The 16666-nt window shown below is 42.9% G+C and overlaps 1 protein-coding gene across 1 annotated transcript; it reads right to left on the bottom strand.

The window, feature by feature from the left end:
- Positions 1-394: 394 nt before the first annotated feature.
- Positions 395-1159, bottom strand: LOC145793953 (transcription repressor OFP7-like). The gene has a single exon (XM_082876867.1). The coding sequence runs from the start codon at positions 1157-1159 to the stop codon at positions 395-397; it is 765 nt and encodes a 254-aa protein (XP_082732993.1).
- Positions 1160-16666: the final 15507 nt, after the last annotated feature.

Genomic DNA, 16666 nt, shown 5'->3' with positions numbered 1-16666 from the left:
ATAAAAAATTAAAATAAACCCAGTACTTCAAAGTCGAATCTTCGAATTCTACCACCAAAAACCTCAACTTTCCAATGAACAATGCCTCACAGAGTACACGATTAAAGACACAATTTTAATGAAGCAAATACACATACGATTTAGAAAAAATAATAATTTTTTAAAAAAATTGGTCAGGTTTGAATGTCTACTAATTCACACAACAACATCCACACTCAATAACATCCACATCAGTAAATGTCTGCTAATTCAATAATGTGAAAGAAAGATAACATTTCTTTTGGTCAGGTAACAGGTTTGAATAGAAAATAAATGAAGGACAGACGAAAGAGAAAAACAATAAAAAATCAAGATACAAAACTCAATTGAGCAACTAAACAAAATACAACTAGTACTACAAAAAAATTGCCTTCCAAATGTCTGAAAAAGCGTCAACAATGACCCCGTAATGATGACGCGAATTGAGTGATAAGAAACACTCCAGCAGCTGCTCGAGGTCTCTCTCCTCAAACAGCTGCTTCGCTAATACCATCTCTATCATAGATGCCTCGAAATCCCCATGTGGGTCAACCGATTCCATCACCATGGCGAAGCTGTCCTTCAGCTTCCCCTCCGCCGCAAATGATGGTAGCAGCTTCTTCATCCTCTTGTTGCGAGTTAGTGAAAGTGTCACGATCTTTTCTTCTTCATCGTCACTCTCGTAACCACACAAACCACTGTCGGCCGAGGAAGTGGTGACAGGGCGTGGTGTCGGCGTTGGAGTCGGAGGAGGAGGAGGAGGGGGGAAGAGCTGGTTGTCGGAATCGCCGGAGATGGAAGTGGTAGGGTGTCGTGTCGGCGGAGGAGGAGGATGGAAGAGTTCGTCGGAATCGCTGGAGATGGGAGAGTTGTAGTCGCGACGTGGCGTCTCGTCCCACTTGCATGGCGGTGATTCGGGGAGGTCGTGTTCGTGTGTGCGGAACCCACAGCCGAAGATGGAGGAGACGCGGTGCTTGAAGGAGGGGCGGGGTTTGAAAGGGAGCGGGGTGGCCGGCTGGCAGTCAATGAAGAGAGGGCTGGGGGGGAGTTGGATAGGATTTTCTGGGATGTTCGACGAATTTTTGGCTCGGCAGAATTTGAAGGATGATGTGAAACGGGAGAAGAAAGCCTTGAATGCCATTGAATGTTTTGTCTCTCTTTCTCTTTCTCTATGTTTGTTGTATCTATATGATTTCAGTGTACGAATTAGCTATGCAATACAATATGTATATATAGATACAGGGGGAACGAAGAACGAAGAACGAAGAACGAAGGTGAATCAATGGAGGAAAATTTTATTATTAAAGGAAAACAATTTTATAAGGCAATGAAGATGAATATTATTATTAAACGGAAATAATTTATAAGGAAATGAAGATCAAGGAGAATATTATTATTAAAGAAAATTATATTATAAGGAATATTAATATTATTATGTATTTTATTTTATTTTATTTTAAAAAAAGTTTGAATTGGGATCAATCGTGCACACTGGAATAGTGAAATGTAATTTGTAAAATAAATTGAAATTTTTTAATATTTTACCAATATATATTCTTTAAACAAAAATAATTTATAAGGCAATGAAAACCGATCAATAAAAGGAAAATAATATTATTAAAAGAAAATTATATTACGAGGAATATTAATATTATTATGTATTTTTATTTTTAAAATATTATTGTATATTATTATAGAGAATGTAGCTTCAATAAAGAAAAATACCATATTAAATATTTAATATTATTAGTATGTATTTTTATTTTGGATCATTTGCATCAAATAAATTCTAAAAAAAAAAATTAAAAAAATTAATTTAAAAAAAAAAAGTTTGAACCGGGATCAATCGTGCATACTGGAATAATGAAATGTAATTTGTAAAATAAATTCAAGATTTTTAATATTTTACCAATATATATTCTTTAAAAAAAGTTTAATATTATTAAAGGAAAACAATTTTATAAGGCAATGAAGATGAATATTATTATTAAACGGAAATAATTTATAAGGAAATGAAGATCAATCAATAAAAGGAGAATATAATTATTAAAAGAAAATTATATTATAAGGAATATTAATATTATTATGTATTTTATTTTTTATTTTTTTTAAAAAAAGTTTGAATTGGGATCAATCGTGCACACTGGAATAGTGAAATGTAATTTGTAAAATAAATTGAAAATTTTTAATATTTTACCAATATATATTCTTTAAACAAAAATAATTTATAAGGCAATGAAAACCGATCAATAAAAGGAAAATATTATTATTAAAAGAAAATTATATTATGAGGAATATTAATATTATTATGTATTTTTTTTAAATATTATTGTATATTATTATAAAGAATGTAGCTTCAATAAAGAAAAATACCATATTAAATATTTAATATTATTAGTATGTATTTTTATTTTGGATCATTTGCATCAAATAAATTCTAAAAAAAAAAAAAATTAAAAAAACTAATTTAAAAAAAAAAAGTTTGAACCGGGATCAATCGTGCATACTGGAATAATGAAATGTAATTTGTAAAATAAATTGAAGATTTTTAATATTTTACCAATATATATTCTTTAAAAAAAGTTTAATATTATTAAAGGAAAACAATTTTATAAGGCAATGAAGATGAATATTGATGATGCTGTCCGTCCCAGGTGGATGGGTCGGGCTGGTCCAAGCTCTTCAAGTTCCGGTTTAGGGTGATGATTCCATCAAGTGACCTGCATGCAAGTCCAAAGGGGAACGGGGCAGTCCCCCAGTGAACCCTCCAGCGTGAGAATTAGTAAAGGAAGAAGAAAATGTAGAGAGAGAGAGATGGAACTGATGAAAAGCTTAACCTTTTTTCTTGTCTTTCTATTCTTGCTTATATCCTTTGGTAATCATTTCAATGTCCCTTGTGATGTGTCCCCTTCCGCCGAAAGCCTGTGCCGTAGCTTACCTTGTTCAGGGCGAGGGGGCTCTGTTCCGACGGGGAGGTGTTGTCGTAATAAATGCTGTGATGGGATGCATTAATGGTGATGTGTTGTGGTAATAACTCTGCAGATCTTTGTCTGCTGATGTGGCCCGTGTTCCACCTGCCATGTGCCCGAATGCCATTGGCCCCCCATGTCTAGATGGCCTCCAGTTGTCCTGGGCTTTGCCAACCGGGTTATGCTATTGGTCCTAAGCGATGGGTTCGGGGTGGTTTGTTGTGGGCCGTATGCCTCGTGGGCCTATCCATGTCAGTAGTCCCCCATTTCCGAGTGCAGCTTTAGTCCAACGAAGGGAATAGTAATAAGGAAGGGAAGTTCGAAGCGAGGGTGGCCGAGCGAGAGGGGTCGACCGAGAGGCGTTCCAACCGTGAGGGTGGTCGAGCGGGAGGGGTCGACCGAGAGGCGTGCCGACCGCGAGGGTGGCCGAGCGGGAGGGGTCGACCGAGAGGCGTGCCGACCGCGAGGGTGGCCGAGCGGGAGGGGTTGACCGAGAGGCGTGCCGACCAAGACGGCGCGGGGCTCAAAAAGAGAGGGGGTAGGGTGGGGCCATGTGATGATTTGAAATGGAAAGGACAGGGGATGGGGAGGGGACAGTGAATCGTGGCCATACACGTGGTAATATCGTGGGGGAAGTGAAGCGTTGGAGCAGAAATGAAACGATAGGTCACGAGGGGGGTTTTGAAAGGCAGTTTTGGCGGTTGATTTGAAAGGTTTTGAAACGGGCGAAAATTAATGTGGATCCATGGAATACGGGTAAACCATGGGTGTTTGGTATAATGCGTTTCACCTACCGTTTTACAAAAACCCAAAATATCCAAGTGTTAATTCCTTCACTGCGTACGACATACCTGTGTAGCATTCTCTCAACTTCCTTGTTCCTGCGTCAGAAGTGAGTTGCAAGCAAACCCTAGAAATGGCACAAGAAGAAGTAGTGAATGTGAGGGTGGACCCGCTGGGAGATGATGATGCGGAGGAGTTAGCAGCGCGATACAGGACGGAGACACGGATGGTGGGGGCGGGGGTGGGGGAATCGCAGGCGTCGGCCCTGATATTGGCTCCAAAACCACTGAGCCAGGTAGAGCCAGATCAATGGCATACTAAGGCGGACAGATCCACACTCACGGCGGCGGATTTGGAGGTTATCAGGGAACGATACCAGATTCCGGCGGAGGTAGAGTTACTGTTGCCAACATCAAGGGAAAGGCCGTCTACTGCGAGGCCAGGGGAGTTTTCCCTGTACGAGGAGGCGCTAAAAGGGGGGCTGAGGTTGCCACTGCCTCAAGTGGTGGTTGACGTGCTGAATCGCCTGGAGGTAGCGCCGGGGCAATTGATGTCCAATGCATGGAAGATTCTGCTGGCCTGTGCGAGTGCGTGGCCTAAGGCGAATGGGGGGGAGGCCATGACGGTAGACGAGTTCTTCTCGTGTTACAAGGCGTCGGGGCAGCAAGAAACTTGGGTCACCCTACAGGCGGTGATGGGGAGGGGATTGGTGGCGGGGCTGCCTACGTCAATCAAGGGGTGGCGGCCACGGTGGTTCTACGTGTCTGCTACTGGGGGGTGGGGGTGCGCACCATCTGGAAGGTGCCAACCAGGTCAATGGAGTCGAGACTGGGGGTGATGGCGGAAGAGAGGGTGAAGAGAGTGAAGGAGTGGAAAGAGAGAGAGAAGGCCAAATAGGACGAGCTTGTTCAGCCGTCTGCATTGTTTGAGGCGGGCTAGGACCGCAACCAAAGGGTGGGGACCTCGGCCGGGCAGAATTGGAGGCGAGGAGAAAAGCTCAGGAGGTAGAGGATCGAGCCGTTTTGGCTAAGGCCACGAAGTTGAAGGAAGCGCAAAGAGACCGACCGCCTCAACCGATCGCGCGGGAGAGGATCCGACCTCGCCCAAGGCCGTTGGGGGAAAAAGACTTAAGCAGTTTTGAGCCGCGGCCGCCCCCTGTAGACCCTGTAAAAGAAAAGGCCAGAAAGGAGGGGGAGGCTCTGAAAAAGAAGAAGAAGATGAGTGCCCCAGAGGAAGCCGCAGATGAGTCTGGGGCCAAGAAGGCTAAGGTGGCCCCAGCTGAGGTGGAGGTCCCTGTGGCCAAGGATGCCCCAGAGGTGGTGGAGGTCATCCCAACAGTGGAGGTTGTGGAGATTGCTCCAGCAGTGCAAGTAGAGGCGGGGCTGACCGAGGCGGCGCCGAGTGGAGGAGAGTAGGTCTAGAAGGGGCATGTCCCCCAGGAAGGAGGGGTCCGCTCGGCCACGGCAATCTATCATGCGCGGGCGGTAGCTGAAAGGTTGGAGGGAGAAGAAGGCCCAGCCAAGGCGGGGGCAGACCGCTTGGTGAAGATTGTGGATGACACGACTTTGCGCGCGACGGCGAGATATAGTGAGGCTGACCTGCTGAGGGGGTTATGCTCCGCCCAAATGGAGGTAACTACCTTGGCAGGGGCCCTCCTTAGGAAGGTAGGGGCTGCGAAGTTGAAGGCTGAAGAGGCAAAGGCCCAGCTGGCCAAACTGAAAAAGGACAGTGCCGACTGGAAGACCGCCCACACTGATCTGCCAGCAGTCAAGTTGGAGCTGGAGGACACACGCCGTAAGGTCGTGTCGCTTGAGTTCCAACTGGCTGGTGAGCAGAAAAAGTTGGAAGAGTCTGAAAGGGCCTGCGCCGTTGCGGTCGAGCGGCATGAAGAGGCCATGGTCAGCAATGAAGAGCTGGTGAGGCAGAAGGATGAAGCAGATTCCAGGATTGCAGATCTGTTGAAGGAGTTGGGGGAGGAGCGCGCTAGAGCAGAGCAGGAGAAGGGGAGGCTTCTGAGGGAGTGGGAAACAGAGAAAGCGAAGGCAGTGGCGGAGCTGGAGAGCCTGAAGAAGGGGGCGGAAGAGGAGAGGGCGACGGCGGCTGCTGAAAGGGGGGCCCTGCAAAGAGAGCTGGACGAGGAGAGGACGAAGGCGACGTCTGAGAAGGCGGCCTACCCTGATCTGTGCGTCGCAGCAGTGGAGCAATATAAAGGGTCCCCCGAATTTCAGATGGTGGTAGATATCACTGTCGCCAGGAGTCTGGCTGGGCAAGAGTCTGGGGGGGCGTGCCCATCAAGGAAGACTGCTGGGGATAGGACAGAGGCAGAGGTGATTGAAAGCTTCCAGCAGTCAGACTTTTACAAGCACGAAATGGCCGAGTTCTGGGACAGTGGGTGGAAGATGTTCAAGCGCAGAGCTGAAGAGCTGTTCCCACACTTGGACCTTAGTAGTGTGACGATAGGTGAAGATGATGTGGCCCAGACCCCCCTGGACGAAGGCATTGAAGAAGAAGATCTGGCGTCTAGCGAGGAGGAGTAGCCAAGGAGAATTTCAGATGGTGTTTGTTTGTTTGTTTGTTTTTTTTTTTTTTTTTTTTTTAATGAGCTTGTGAACACATTGTAAAGGAATGAGTAAATGAATGTATGAAGAATTTAATTGTAATGAATTTGTGTACAAAGGTTATTTTGTTTGTGTTGCCAATTGAATTTTGTTTATGTTGGTCATTTTGTTTATGTTGCCAAAATAAATGAAGTGTTGTTATAAAAACTGGTCATAAAGATTGGGTCAATAAAAATATCGTGTAAAGTTAAAGTTAAAAGTTCCTCCCTGCGGAGTGTGATTGGAGTTGTATGAAAGTTGAAAGGATAATAGTGTTTGATTGAAAAATTGGAGTAGGAAATTGTAGAACATAATATTAAGCACGGGTGAAGAATCCACGGATGGGGACAAGAGGTGAGTTGCGAATTGTAACTAATCAGTTAGTTGTAAATTTGTAGGGGAAAGATTGGAGAAATAAACTGGGTGAGGTGGCAAAAAATCTGATTAGTAAATGAAATACGTGAGAGCATGTTTAGAATTTAACTAGGTAAAAACGTGGTCCTGGAATTGTGAAGAAGCGTCAAAATGTGACTAAGTGTTAAAAATGTGGTTCTGCTTGGCTTTGAAGTGCTCAGTCTGGCCGAGGCGTTAAAGTGCTCAGTCTGGCCGAGGCGTTAAAGTGCTCAGCCTGGCTGAGACTTTGAGTGCTCAGGCTAGCCGAGGCTTTGAAGTGCTCGGTCTGGCCGAGGCTTTTGAAGTGCTCGGTCTGGCCGGGGCTTTGAAGTGCTCGGTCTGGCCGAGACTTTGAAGTGCTTCGGCTGGCCGAGGCTTTTGAAGTGCTCGGTCTGGCCGAGGCTTTTGAAGTGCTCGGTCTGGCCGAGGCTTTGAAGTGCTCAGGCTGGCTGAGGCTTTTGAAGTGCTCGGTCTGGCCGAGGCCTTCGAAGTACTCGGTCTAGCCGAGGCCTTTGAAGTGCTCGGTCTGGCCGAGGCTTTGAAGTGCTCAGGCTGGCTGAGGCTTTTGAAATGCTGCAAGTGAAAAAGTTATGGGAGCGACATAGAGACAGTTGAATTATGAAAGCCGAGGTCACAAGTCGGAATTTGCATTATGTATAAAAGGGAAATACAACAATATTGACAATACAAAAGTATGAACTTATTGATAGTAACGCTTCAAATGTTCCGCATTCCAGGGATGGGGCAGGTCTCGGCCTTCCATGTCTTGAAGTCGGTAAGTGCCTGGTCGTGGTCGAGCTTTCACAACGTAGGGCCCCTCCCATTTGGCTGCCAGTTTGCCCTCGGTTGGATTCTTTGTGGCGAGAGTCACTTCTCGTAAGACAAGGTCCCCTACGGAGAATTCTCGTGGTCGAACTCGGCGGTTGTAGTGTGTTCTCATTTTTTGTTGGTATGAAGCCAATCTGACAGCAGCGGTCTCTCTGAGCTCTTCGACGAGGTCCAAGTCTGTTCGATGGAGTTCTTCGGCTGCGGCAAGATCCGGATGTAAAACCCTGGGAGTGGGCAAACCGACTTCTACCGGAATAACCGCCTCAGCGCCATATGTTAAGCGAAAAGGGGTTTCGCCAGTGGGAGTGCGAGCAGTGGTTCGGTAAGCCCAAAGCACGTTTGGTAGTTCCTCAGCCCAAAGGCCTTTAGCAGCTTCAAGCTTAGTTTTGAGGATTTTCAGAAGGGAACGGTTGGTGACCTCAACTTGGCCGTTTTCCTAGGGGTGACCGGGGGAAGAGAAGCATGGTTGAATCTGGAGATCTGCACAAAATTTTCTGTACTTCGCGTTATCGAATTGTTTGCCATTGTCAGAGATGATGGCTTTGAGGGATGCCAAATCGGCAAACGATCGATTGCCAGGTAAACCTGGTGGTGTTCCGTTCGGTGATTGTGGCAAGGGGTTCAGCCTCGACCCACTTGGTGAAATAATCAATAGCGACAATCGCGAACTTGGTCTCGGCCGGTGGGAAGTGGACCAACCAGGTCGATCCCCCACTTGGCAAACGGATAAGGGCTGCAGAGTGTGATTAACTCTGTAGGAGGAGCATGGGGGATGTTGGCAAAGTGTTGACATTTATCGCATTTGAGCACGAAGTCGGTCGCGTCCTGATTAAGAGTCGGCCAAAAATACCCAGTACGGAGTATCTTCTGGGCAAGGGACCTGCCACCTGAGTGATTACCACAAATTCCCTCATGGATCTCCTGCATTACATAAGTTGCTTGAGCTGGATTGAGGCACCGTAGATATGGCCAGGAGAAACCGCGCTTGTACAATATATCGTCGACAATGACGTAATTGGACGCTCGGGATCGGACTTTGGCAGCCTGCTGCTGGCCATCTGGGAGTGCTCCTGTGGTCAAGAATAGGGGAATGTCGGATGCCCAAGGGATGGGTTCGTTTTGTATGTATTGTACAGCTTGCAGATCGGGTGAAATGGCTGGGTGGTGTAGATATTCGACGCGGACATCATGGTTGAGAGTAAGATGGTCAGCAGAGGCCAACTGAGCCATCTCATCTGCTTTGGAGTTTTCCGCCCGAGGAATGTGCCTGATGTGGAAGGTATTGAAGAGGCGAGCAAGGGGGAGTGCCAGGTCCCTGTAAGCTCGCATCGTGTCTTCCTTGGCATCAAAGTCCCCGTCATCTGACCGACGACGAGTTGGGAGTCGCTGAATACTCGGAGGTGGCTGACCCCTATGTCCTTGGCAAGGTGGAGTCCTGCTATTAATGCCTCGTACTCGGCTTCATTGTTGCTTGCTTCAAACAAGAAACGGAGGGCACATTTGAAGTAGCCGCCCTCAGGGGAGGTGAGGATGAGGCCGGCACCACTTCCTTCTCTTCGGGACGAACCGTCGACATTGAGAGTCCAAGAATGAGGATCTTCTGGTTCTGTTGGAGTTGGTGGGAACGGAGGTGTAGTGGTCGGGGTCGGTTTGGTGAATTCCATGATGAAGTCAGCTGCAGCCTGCCCCTTGATTGCTGTCCGAGGGCGGTAAGAGATGTCGAACTGGCTGAGTTCTACGGACCACTGCATCAGTCTACCTGAGAGTTCTGGTTGCTGCATGACCTTCTTCAGGGGCTGGTCGGTGAGGACCACTATGGAGTGGGCTTGGAAGTATGGACGGAGTCGTCTGGAGGCAATGACCAAGGCCAGGGACAGTTTTTCCAGCAAGGGATAGTTCTGCTCCGCGCCCCTGAGAGCCCAACTGATGTAATAGACCGGCCGTTGGATTGAGCCATCTTCTCTGAGGAGAACTGCACTAACTGCGGTTCCCGATACTGCTAGGTAGAGGAAGAGGGGTTCGCCCGTGATTGCTTGGGAGAGAAGGGGGGGTTGGCCATGCATTGCTTTAACTGTTGGAAAGCCTCTTCGGATTCAGCTGTCCATTCAAAAGTCTGCCGAAGAACTTTGAAGAAGGGCAAGCACTTATCTGTCGCACGGGAAATGAAGCGGTTGAGGGCCGCCACTTGGCCGGTGAGTCTCTAAACCTCTTTGACCGTCCTAGGCGACTGCATCTCAACCAAGGCCTTGATCTTCTCAGGGTTAGCTTCGATGCCGCGCTGACTGACCATAAAGCCCAAAAATTTGCCAGACCCTACGCCGAAGGCGCACTTCTCTAGGTTGAGCTTCATCTGGTACTTGCGCAAGGTGGCAAAGGTCTCACGTAAATCAGTGAGGTGATCGGAGGAGTATTTGCTTTTGACTAGCATGTCGTCGACGTAGACTTCCATATTCCGACCTATTTGGTGATGGAAGACGGCGTTAACCAGCCGCTGATAAGTGGCCCCAGCATTCTTCAATCCGAACGGCATTACACAGTAGTGGTAGGTACCTCGGTCGGTAATAAATGATGTGTGCTCCCGATCAGATGTGTGCATCAGGATTTGGTTGTACCCAGAGAAGGCATCCATGAAGCTGAGCATTTGATGACCGGCCGTGGCGTCGACCAGCAGATCTATGCGGGGAAGGGGGTAGCTGTCTTTGGGACAAGCTCGGTTCAGGTCAGAGTAGTCGACACAGAGCCGCCATTTGCCATTGTGTTTGCGGACGAGGACCACGTTGGACAACCACCTAGGATAGTCCACATTTTTTATGAACTGGGCCTCGAGGAGTTTGTCAACTTCGGCGGCTATAAGAGTGTTGCGCTCCGGATGGAAAATGCGTTGCTTCTGGCGGTGGGGTCGAAAGTGAGGTTCGATGCTGAGGCGATGGGTTATGAAGGAGGGGTCGATGCCTGGCATGTCAGAATGGGTCCATGCGAATACATCCCTGTGCTCGGTCAGGAGAGCAGTAAGGTCGGCCTTGGCTTGGGAAGGTAATTGGCTGCCAATCTTGGCGGTTTTGATTGGGTTGGTGGGATCAATGTTAACTTCAACAAGTTCCTCTACAGGTTCACCTCTAACCAGCTCGTCCTCGTCTCGGACGTCAAGCCCTTCGATGATCATGGCCTCTTTTAGCTTGACTTCTTTGAGTGAGGCGACATAACACTCCCTGGCCACAGTCTGTTCGCCTTTGACAGTTCCGACACCGAGATCGGTGGAAAATTTGATGGCAAGATGATATGTAGACGTGATGGCTTGGAAGGCGTTGAGGGCTGTGCGGCCAAGGATGATGTTGTAAGCAGAGGGGCAGTCGACCACAAGAAAGGTGAGCAACTTAGTGGTCTACCGCGGGTGCTCGCCAATGGTGATAGGTAGATCGATGGAGCCGATGGAGGTCACACGGTCGCCAATGAAGCCGACCAGAGGGGTTTGGAGAGGAGACAGGCTTTCTTCCCCAATCTTGAGCTGGCGGAAGCAATTGAGGAAGATAATGTCTGAAGAGCTACCGTTGTCTATGAGGACTCGTCTGACTTTGTAGTTGGAGAGGATGGCGGAAATGACAAGGGGGTCATCATGTGGGTAGCGGACTCCTGCACAATCAGTGTCGGTGAAGGTGATAGGTTCGATCCATTGTTTTGACTGTTTGGGAGGTCGGTCCACCGTCGCCACTGCTTTGTCTGAGCCCTGCCTAATTTTTCTGAGTTCTGCCTTCTGAGCCGAGCGGGATGGTCCCCGCAAGCAAGGCCGCCTGAAATAACTCGGATTTCTCTGACTGGTGGAGGGGGATTACCAGGAGGCCGAGGCTGTGGTGGTGGGCGATCGTGGCCTTGGTTAGGTGGGGCTTGATTGCGGGGTGGTGTTTATCGGCGATTGTGCCTGGTGAGGTCGGTTCTTTGCCTCTGTGGAGGGCGGGTGTCTGTGAATCGGCTGAGGCGGCCCTAGCGTATGAAGGTCTCGATCTGATCTTTGAGGTTAATACACTCGTCGATGGTATGACCATGGTCTTGGTGGAAACGGCAGTATTTGGACTGATCTTTTCGAGTGGAAGGGTTTCGTGAAGGTAGGGGCCACTTGAGGGGGTAGTCCCACTAGATCTGATTGAGGACGTGCTCCATGGGGGAGTTGAGAGGTGTGTATCGCTCAAACCGACCGGGCGGTCGGGTCGAAGTCGACCGGTCGGCACGGGGGGGTCGGTCATTATAGTGGGGTGTTTGGCTATTATACTGGGCGGCTCTGTTTTCGAGGTCTTTCCTCTTGTCTCTAGGGGTCGGATTTTTAGGGGTGGGCTCTTGCCGAGCGGCCAGGGAATCTTCAGCATTCATGTATTTCTGGGCTTTGGAGAGTAGGGCTGCCATGGTGGTTGGAGGGTTTTTGGAGAGGAAGAAAAGGAAATCCGACGACCGCAGGCCGACCATGAAGGCGGTGAGGATGACCTTGTCGTCATTCTCCGCTACTTGAAGGGCCTCGGTGTTGAAACGGATGACGAAGCTACGGAGCGACTCCCCCTCGGTCTGACGAATGTTTAGGAGTTGGGTGGCTGGGCGTCTCTGACGCTGGGCCCCGATGAAGTGGCTCAGGAAAGAGTCACTGAGGTGTTGGAAGGTAGAGACGGAGTCCGCCGGTAACTGGCTAAACCACAATCGAGCTGATCCCTTTAGTGTCACTGGAAAGGCTCGGCACATGATCTCGTCGGGGAAAGCATGGAGGATCATGAGGGTGCGGTAGGTTTCCAGATGGTCGACCGGGTCCGTCGTGCCATCGAAGGAGTCAATGGTAGGCATTTTGAACTTGGCGGGCAACGGTTTGTCGCGGATGGAGGCAACAAAAGGCGAGTTGGCGGTGGCTGAGGGCTTGTGCTGGATGTTCTGGATGACCCCTTGTAGTTGGAGTTTCATGGCTCGGAGTTCTGCGTCCCAGAGGGGAATGTTGTCGCCATGGTTGGTCAATGGGGGCTGGACACTGCTGGCTTCCCCCTTAAGGGCTAGTGGCACGACCGGCGGGCGTGGAGGCGGGGGTAGTAGGCTCATATTTGGAGGAGGAGGGGGTTGTAAACCTTCTGGGTTGGGGAGGTTGGAGGAAGGGGGTTGTGGAGCAATGTGGTCCGGGATTCTTTCTTGGTTGGGTGGAATGTCTGGAGGTGGAGCAGGGAGGTTTCTTTGGAGCAAAGCATTGATCAGGGCCTGGTTTTGCTCGGCCATGCGGTTAATACTGTTGGTAAGTTCGATGATGTACTGTGGTGGGTTGTTTGGATGGGAAGGTTTTGTTTGATGATCGGTGGTATTATGGTGGGAGGCTATGGACCTAGTCGTGACCATACACCTGGACGGGCGAGAGGAAAAAGGTAATAGTGAGAAAGGAGGGCTCCGGCAATAGCGAACATAACTAGCGCACGAATAAACCACAAAGTTCCCATAGACGGCGCCAACTGATGATGTTGTCCGTCCCGGGTGGATGGGTCGGGCTGGTCCAGGCTCTTCAAGTTCCGGTTTAGGGTGATGATTCCGTCAAGTGACCTGCATGCAAGTCCAAAGGGGAACGGGGCAGTCCCCGAGTGAACCCTCCGGCGTGAGAATTAGTAAAGGAAGAAGAAAATGTAGAGAGAGAGAGATGGAACTGATGAAAAGCTTAACCTTTTTTCTTGTCTTTCTATTCTTGCTTATATTCTTTGGTAATCATTTAAATGTCCCTTGTGATGTGCCCCCTTCCGCCGAAAGCTTGTGCCGTAGCTTACCTTGTTCAGGGCGAGGGGGCTCTGTTCCGACGGGGAGGTGTTGTCGTAATAAATGCTGTGATGGGATGCATTAATGGTGATGTGTTGTGGTAATAACTCTGCAGATCTTTGTCTGCTGATGTGGACCGTGTTCCACCTGCCATGTGCCCGAATGCCATTGACCCCCCATGTCTAGATGGCCTCCAGCTGTCCTGGGCTTTGCCAACCGGGTTATGCTATTGGTCCTAAGCGATGGGTTCGGGGTGGTTTGCTGTGGGCCGTATGCCTCGTGGGCCTATCCATGTCAAATATTATTATTAAACGGAAATAATTTATAAGGAAATGAAAATCAATCAATAAAAGGAGAATATTATTATTAAAAGAAAATTATATTATAAGGAATATTAATATTATTATGTATTTTATTTTATTTTTTTTAAAAAAAAGTTTGAATTGGGATCAATCGTGCACACTGGAATAGTGAAATGTAATTTGTAAAATAAATTGAAAATTTTTAATATTTTACCAATATATATTCTTTAAACGAAAATAATTTATACGGCAATGAAGACCGATCAATAAAAGGAAAATATTATTATTAAAAGAAAATTATATTATGAGGAATATTAATATTATTATGTATTTTTATTTTTAAAATATTATTGTATATTATTATAAAGAATGTAGCTTCAATAAAGAAAAATACCATATTAAATATTTAATATTATTAGTATGTATTTTTATTTTGGATCATTTGCATCAAATAAATTCTAAAAAAAAAAATTAAAAAAACTAATTTAAAAAAAAAAAGTTTGAACCGGGATCAATCGTGCATACTGGAATAATGAAATGTAATTTTTAAAATAAATTGAAGATTTTTAATATTTTACCAATATATATTCTTTAAAAAAAGTTTAATATTATTAAAGGAAAACAATTTTATAAGGCAATGAAGATGAATATTATTATTAAACGGAAATAATTTATAAGGAAATGAAGATCAATCAATAAAAGGAGAATATTATTATTAAAAGAAAATTATATTATAAGGAATATTAATATTATTATGTATTTTATTTTATTTTTTTTAAAAAAAAGTTTGAATTGGGATCAATCGTGCACACTGGAATAGTGAAATGTAATTTGTAAAATAAATTGAAAATTTTTAATATTTTACCAATATATATTCTTTAAACGAAAATAATTTATACGGCAATGAAGACCGATCAATAAAAGGAAAATATTATTATTAAAAGAAAATTATATTATGAGGAATATTAATATTATTATGTATTTTTATTTTTAAAATATTATTGTATATTATTATAAAGAATGTAGCTTCAATAAAGAAAAATACCATATTAAATATTTAATATTATTAGTATGTATTTTTATTTTGGATCATTTGCATCAAATAAATTCTAAAAAAAAATTAAAAAAACTAATTTAAAAAAAAAAAGTTTGAACCGGGATCAATCGTGCATACTGGAATAATGAAATGTAATTTGTAAAATAAATTGAAGATTTTTAATATTTTACCAATATATATTCTTTAAAAAAAGTATAATATTATTAAAGGAAAACAATTTTATAAGGCAATGAAGATGAATATTATTATTAAACGGAAATAATTTATAAGGAAATGAAGATCAATCAAAAAAAGGAGAATATTATTATTAAAAGAAAATTATATTATAAGGAATATTAATATTATTATGTATTTTATTTTATTTTTTTTAAAAAAAAGTTTGAATTGGGATCAATCGTGCACACTGGAATAGTGAAATGTAATTTGTAAAATAAATTGAAAATTTTTAATATTTTACCAATATATATTCTTTAAACGAAAATAATTTATACGGCAATGAAGACCGATCAATAAAAGGAAAATATTATTATTAAAAGAAAATTATATTATGAGGAATATTAATATTATTATGTATTTTTATTTTTTAAATATTATTGTATATTATTATAAAGAATGTAGCTTCAATAAAGAAAAATACCATATTAAATATTTAATATTATTAGTATGTATTTTTATTTTGGATCATTTGCATCAAATAAATTCTAAAAAAAAAAATTAAAAAAACTAATTTAAAAAAAAAAAGTTTGAACCGGGATCAATCGTGCATACTGGAATAATGAAATGTAATTTTTAAAATAAATTGAAGATTTTTAATATTTTACCAATATATATTCTTTAAAAAAAGTATAATATTATTAAAGGAAAACAATTTTATAAGGCAATGAAGATGAATATTATTATTAAACGGAAATAATTTATAAGGAAATGAAGATCAATCAAAAAAAGGAGAATATTATTATTAAAAGAAAATTATATTATAAGGAATATTAATATTATTATGTATTTTATTTTATTTTTTTTAAAAAAAAGTTTGAATTGGGATCAATCGTGCACACTGGAATAGTGAAATGTAATTTGTAAAATAAATTGAAATTTTTTAATATTTTACCAATATATATTCTTTAAACGAAAATAATTTATACGGCAATGAAGACCGATCAATAAAAGGAAAATATTATTATTAAAAGAAAATTATATTATGAGGAATATTAATATTATTATGTATTTTTATTTTTAAAATATTATTGTATATTATTATAAAGAATGTAGCTTCAATAAAGAAAAATACCATATTAAATATTTAATATTATTAGTATGTATTTTTATTTTGGATCATTTGCATCAAATAAATTCTAAAAAAAAAAAATTAAAAAAACTAATTTAAAAAAAAAAGTTTGAACCGGATCAATCGCGCATACTAGAATAATGAAATGTAATTTGTAAAATAAATTGAAGATTTTTAATATTTTACCAATATATATTCTTTAAAAAAAGTTTAATATTATTAAAGGAAAACAATTTTATAAGGCAATGAAGATGAATATTATTATTAAACGGAATTAATTTATAAGGAAATGAAGATCAATCAATAAAAGGAGAATATTATTATTAAAAGAAAATTATATTATAAGGAATATTAATATTAATATTATTATGTATTTTATTTTATTTTTTTTAAAAAAAAGTTTGAATTGGGATCAATCGTGCACACTGGAATAGTGAAATGTAATTTGTAAAATAAATTGAAATTTTTTAATATTTTACCAATATATATTCTTTAAACGAAAATAGTTTATACGGCAATGAAGACCAATCAATAAAAGGAAAATATTATTATTAGAAAAAAATTATATTATGAGGAATATTAATATTATTATGTATTTTTTTTAAAAAATATTATTGTATGTTATTATAAAGAATGTAGCTTCAATAAATAAAAATACCATATTAAATATTTAA

The sequence above is a fragment of the Camellia sinensis genome, chromosome 6 (genome assembly GCF_055761805.1).
Source record: "Camellia sinensis isolate YWXY chromosome 6, ASM5576180v1, whole genome shotgun sequence".
NCBI classification, from domain to species: domain Eukaryota; kingdom Viridiplantae; phylum Streptophyta; class Magnoliopsida; order Ericales; family Theaceae; genus Camellia; species Camellia sinensis.
This window is presented reverse-complemented; position numbering and strand designations above follow the sequence as displayed.